Here is a 5914-nt window from a genome sequence, read left to right on the forward strand (position 1 = left end):
TGCTCCCACTTTCATCCAGTGTGTTCCCAGTTCTCCCAGTTGCCTCTAGCATAGCCCCAGTCACTCCCAGTATGAGTCCAGTATGATCCGAGTGTTTCCCAGCAGGGCCCCCGTCACTCACACTTGCCCCCAGCGTGGTCCCAGTTCCCCCCAGCACACTCCCAGTGGCTCACAGTGTGGTCCCAGTCACCACCTGCATGGTCTCAGGCACTCCCAGTATATCCCAGTTGCCCTGAACATTCTCATAGTCATTGCAAGGCTCTCCTAGTTACCTCAGCATGGTTCAGCTGCCCCCAGTTTTATCTCAGTCACTGCCGGGAGATCCCAGTTATCACCAGCATGCATCCTGTCATTCCCAGTTGCTCCCAGTTGTCCCCGGTGTGTGTGCAGTTGGCTCCCAGCATGGGCCCGGTAGCTCCCAGTAACCCAGTCAGGGTCCATTGACACCCCCTATAATCCCAGAATTATCCCAGTCACTCCCAGTATGATGCCAGTGGCCCCCAGTGTGATCCCAGTTGCTCCCTGTCAGTGCCAGCATGACCCCAGTAGCCTCCAGTATGATCTCTGTGACTCCCAGTTTCTCCCAGTATATCCCAGTCACCCCCAGCATGCTCCCAGTTCCTCCCAGTTGCTTTCAGCCTGATTCCAGTTGCTCACAGCCACTCCCAGTCAATCCCAGTATGATTCCAGTCACCCTCAGGGTGATCCCAGTCTCAGCCAGCATGGACCCAGCTGCTCCCACTGTGATCCCAGTATGATCCCAGTTGCTGCCAGAATCATTCCAATTGTTCCCAGTTCCTGCCAGTATGATCCCAATTGTCCCTAGAATAGCCCTAGTCCCTCTCAGCATGGTCCCACTCACTCCCAGTTGCCCCCTGTGTTGTTCCAGTCTTCCCAGTATGGTTATAAGTACTCCCAGTCTATCCCAGTTTGCCCAGTGAGGTTCTGGCTCCCTCTGAATGATCCCAGTCTTTCCCAGTTATTCCCAGTTGCCTCCAGCCTGATCCCAGTTTCTGGCAGTTGTCCAAAGTGCTGTCCCAGTTGCTCCCAGTATGATTCCAGTTGTCATCTCAGTCCCCTCAGCATGGTTCCAGTACCTTCCAGTTGCTCCCAACTGGAAATGTGTATCCACATTTTCCTCCCAACGTGGGCCCAGTAGCTCCCAGTAACTCCCAGTCAGGATCCATCGACACTTGCTGGAATCCCCGTGGCTCCTAGGATGATCCCAGTGGCTCCCAGTCACTGCCAGTATGGTTTCAGTCATGGCCAGAGTGACTCCCTGTCACTCCCAGTGTGGGCCCAGTTGCTCCTAGTCACCTCCAGCATGGTTCCAGTCACAGCCAGTGCCTTTCCAGTCACTCCCAGTCTGGTTCCAGTAGGATCCCAGTCATTCTCAGATACTCCCAGTACAATCCCAGTCTGTTCCAGTATGTTCCCAGCATGGGCACAGCTGCTCCTATTATCATCCAGTGTGGTTCCAGTTGCTCCCATTTACTCCCAGTGTGGTTTCAGTCTCTCCCAGTGTATCCCAGGTGCTCCAAACATGTTCCCAGTCACTGCCAGTCAATCCTGAGTTGCTTCCAGCCTGATCCCAGTTGCTAATAGCTATTCCCAGTCACCCTCAGTGCAGTCTCAGTTGCTCCAAGTAAGATCCCCTATGATCCCAGTCAATCCCAGCATGGGCCCAGCCTCTTCCACCGTGATCCCAGTAGGATCCCAGTTGCCCCCAGCATGGTTCCAGTTGCTCCCTGTTCCTCCCAGTGTAATTCTAGTTGGCCCCAGTATAGTTCCAGTCACTCCCCATATGATCCCAGACCCTCCCAGCATGGTCCCAGTCATGCCCAGTTGCCCCCAGTGCAGACCCAGTCACTTCCACTCACTCCCAGTTGCCCCTAGCATGGGGTCCCAGTTCTCCCCAGCATGGTCCCCGTTGTTCCCAGTCATCCCCAGTATGATTAGAAATACTCCCAGTATATCCCAGTTGCCCTAAGCATGTCTGAAGTCATTCCCAGACACTCTCAGTGGTCCCTGTAAAGTGCTTGTTATCCCAGTATGGTCTCAGTCATGCCCAGTATATCCCATTTGCCTCCAGCCTCCATCCAGTCATTCTCAGTTCCTCCAGTTTGCTTGGAGCATGATCCCAGTTTCTCTCGGTTGCTCCCAGGAGCCAAAGTGTGATCCCAGTTGCTCCCTTTCAGCACCCATATGAGCCCAGTATGATCCTTGTCACATGCTAACACACCCAGTATGGTCCCAGTATAATCACAGTTACTTCAAATCATTCCAAGTGTGATCCCAGTTGCCTCCAGCTAGATCAACCCCGTCATTCCTAGTATGATGCCATTTGCTCCCAGCATGCTCCCAGTTGCTCTCAGTCACCCCTAGTGCAGAGATGATGTGCATGGTGTGTTCCCAGTCACTCTCAGACACTCCCAGTATTAGTCCAGTCCCTCCCAGCATGATCCAGAGATGACTCCAGTGCACCCCCAGTCACTGCCAGTAAGAACCAGTTGTGTCCCACATGGTTCCAGTTGTTCCCTTTCACCCTCACTTTTGTTCCAGTCACTCCCAGTGTAGCCCAGTTCCTTCCAGCCTATTCCAGGTCACTTCCAGTTCCTTCCAGCACAATCCCATTTGCTCACAACCACTCCCAGCCAGCCTCAGTGTCAGTATGATCCCCGGCACCTCCAGCATGATCCCAGTTCATCCCAGTATAAGCCCAGTTGCTTCCAATCACCTCCAAAATGCATCCAGCTCCTCCCAGCATGATCCCAGTTGCTCAGAGCTGCTGCTGGTTACCCTCAGAGTGATCCTAGTCTCTCCCAGTATATCCCATTTTCCCCCAACATGGTCTTAATTGCCCCCCACAGGCTCCTACTCCATCCCAGTATGATCCCAGTATGATCCCAGTCTCCCTCAGTGTGATCACAGTCTGCCCCAGCTTCTCCCAGTATGATCCCAGCATGATCCCAGTATGATGTCAGGGCAAAGCTGAGCGGAAAAGGCCCCTTGGGGGGACATTGGGGGGTCCCGGTGGCGGCTGCCGGCAGAGGCAGCCTGGAGGAGCAGAGCCCTGTGTCCCCCAGGAGCCCAAAGTGGGGAGCCCAGAGAGGGGGGAGCTCTGCCACTGGAGAGACCCTCAGGAGCCTGGAGAGGGGCAGGGGGGACTCCTTGGAGCCCCTGCAGCCCAGAGCAGAGAGTGAGGGGAGAAGGGACCCCGGGAGCCAAAAACCCCAGCATCCCTAAGTGGGGAGATGGAAAAGGGGGAGCTTTAGGGATTCCTGGGACGCCCAGCAGCCTGAGGAGGGTGAGGACTGAGTAGACAGGGGACCCCCAATTCAAGTGTGACCCCCCTGGGACACGGGGGAACCCCCAAACACTTAAAGGGAGACACCAGAGACAGGGAACTGTTGGGAGGCATTTTCAGAGCTGAATCTTGGTGTTTGGGAGGTTTTTATGGAGCACAGATGGCTGGTGACATCTAGAGAGAGATAGACTTGGGCAGAAGAACCATTAAACTCCATGTGCTCATCCATTGTATTTTTCCCCAAACCAGGATTTCCCATTCCCAAACCTTGGCTGCATGGAGGAGGAGGAGGCTGCAAGGATGAGGAAGATGCCTGGGGACACCCAGGCAGGTGAGGAGGAAGTCAGTGCCCCTTTCCCCCTCTCTCCTGCTCCATCTCCCAGACCAGCATGGCCCCCGGCTGCAGGGCAACTCTGCTGCCAGTGCTGTCCTGCCAGGGATGCACTGGGGGGATCTCCTTCCCTGTGGCACGGAGACAAATCCCATCCTCTCCTTGTCCTTCCTCCCCAAGACAAGGAGCTGAGGATGGAGACCAGAGAGGACAAATGCCCACAGCAGAACCTTGTGGCAGAGGTTGTTTTTAGATGCTCCACAGTGCAGGAACCCAATGGGGAGGAAAAGCCCCAGAGATCCCACAGGAGGAGGGGTTGCAAACCCAGGCCAGGGTGCTCTGAGGAGGACAGACCCACCCTGTGCCAGGAAGGTGGACAGACTTTCAGCCAGAGCTCAGAGCTGGTGGTTCATGAGCAGCTTCATGATGGGGAGAAGCCCTACAGATACTTGGAGTGTGGGAAGAGTTTCAGGCACAGCTCTGACCTGATCTGCCACCAGATGATCCACACTGGGGAATGGGCCTACAAGTGTGGGGAATGTGGGAAGGGCTTCAGCTGCAGCTCAAAACTCATCGAGCACCAATGCATCCACACTGGGGAGAAGCCCTGCAAGTGTCCCCAGTGTCAGAAGAGGTTTCACACCAGCTCTGATCTCCTCAAGCACCAGCAGATTGACACAGAGAAGAGGCCCTTCTGCTGCCCCCACTGCAGGAAGGGCTTCAAGGAAAACTCCACCTTTGTCAAGCACAGGTGCATCCACACCGGGGAGAGGCCCTATGAGTGTAGGAAATGTGGGAAGAGCTTCAGCTGCAGCTCTGACTTGATCTGCCACCAGATGATCCACACTGGGGAAAGGCCATACAAATGTGGGGAATGTGGGATGACCTTCAGCCAGAGGTCCCAGCTGATCATGCACCAAATGATCCACACTGGGGAGAGGCCTTACGAGTGTCCCAAGTGCCAGAAGAGGTTTCACACCAGCTCCCATCTCCTCTAGCAGCAGCAGATTCAGAGGAGAGGAGAGGCCCTTCCGCTGCCCAAACTGCGGGAAGGGCTTCAAGCACAACTCCGATCTTGTCAGGCACCGGGGCATCCACACCAGGGAGAGGCCCTACGAGTGTCCCCAGTGTGGGAAGAGCTTCTCCAGCAGCTCTCACTTGACCCAACACCAACGGAGGCACCAGTAAGGGAAGCCCTGCAAGTGCTCTGACTGCAGGAAGAGCTTCCTGCACTGCTACAACTCCACCCCCCATTGGAGGACCTACATTGGGCAGAGCCCTGGTAACCCACATTCCCTGTGATCCATGTTGGGAAGACACCTGGCTGGTTATCCTTCTGGTTTGGCCCTAAATTTCTTCTGATTTGTCTCTATCACTTAAAAACACTAGAAATAGGACTAAAAAGAAAGTACTTGATCAAAGATGTCCCACCATTTAACAAGTATTTCCAATGGAATTTATGGTTTAAAGACACATTCTAGGGTGTTTGTGGGTCTTCGGAGGATTTCAGGAAGTGTTCTCTTATTTCTTTGCACTCCAAAAGTCAAGATGGTTTGATCTGTCACCTCAAAATGTCTCAATCTCACTGAGAGCAACTCAATCTTACTCCAAAAGGACTCAATCCCACCTCAAACTGGTTTGTTCCCACCTCAAAAATAATTCAGTCACGTGCCAAAATTACTTGATTCCACAGCCTCCAGGGTGAGATGGGATTGCAAGGTGACTGGGAGAAGTGGGATCCAAATTTGAGGGTGTGGGATCAGGATTGTATGGGGCTGGGTGGGTGTGATCAATTTTGATGGTACATAAAACTTTCAGAATTATTGATTTCTGTCCTATTCATTTTCAGTCAGTTCCAGTTTGTTTTTCAGAGTGCCACCTTCTCAGATGATTGTGTTTGTGTCCTCCTTTCTCTCCTGCCTTTCTTTGCCTGCTCTGTTTCTCTCTCAGTGTCTCTCTTGACCCAGGGCAGAGATCCTGCCCGCATTTAATTCCCAATCCACGCGTTACAACAACCATGACTGAAGTTGTGAAGGCTGGCAGTGAAATGTCACTGTAAGATCTTGCTCCACTTGGCTTTTGGCTCTTTCATAAAAGCTTTGCCTTCAAGGGCAGGAATATCTTTTCCTGGCTGGGAACTGGAATTCCAGCCCCTGGGAGTGTGCCATGGATCCCAGAGGCATTCCTGAGGCTCCCAGGGTGCTGCTCCAGCTGTGCCTCCCAAAGAGCTGTGCAGGGCCAGGAGACAAGGTCCAGCAGCTCTGTTGGTTCTGCAG

General features: G+C 53.7%; 1 protein-coding gene across 1 annotated transcript; it reads left to right on the forward strand.

The window, feature by feature from the left end:
• The first annotated feature begins 3583 nt into the window (after window positions 1-3583).
• Window positions 3584-4636, forward strand: LOC132334987 (zinc finger protein 239-like). The gene is made up of 2 exons (XM_059861107.1): window positions 3584-3638; window positions 3819-4636. Exons 1-2 carry the CDS (start codon window positions 3584-3586, stop codon window positions 4634-4636), a joined length of 873 nt encoding a protein of 290 aa, XP_059717090.1.
• Window positions 4637-5914: the final 1278 nt, after the last annotated feature.

Source organism: Haemorhous mexicanus, chromosome 16 (genome assembly GCF_027477595.1).
Source record: "Haemorhous mexicanus isolate bHaeMex1 chromosome 16, bHaeMex1.pri, whole genome shotgun sequence".
Taxonomy (NCBI): Eukaryota; Metazoa; Chordata; class Aves; order Passeriformes; family Fringillidae; genus Haemorhous; species Haemorhous mexicanus.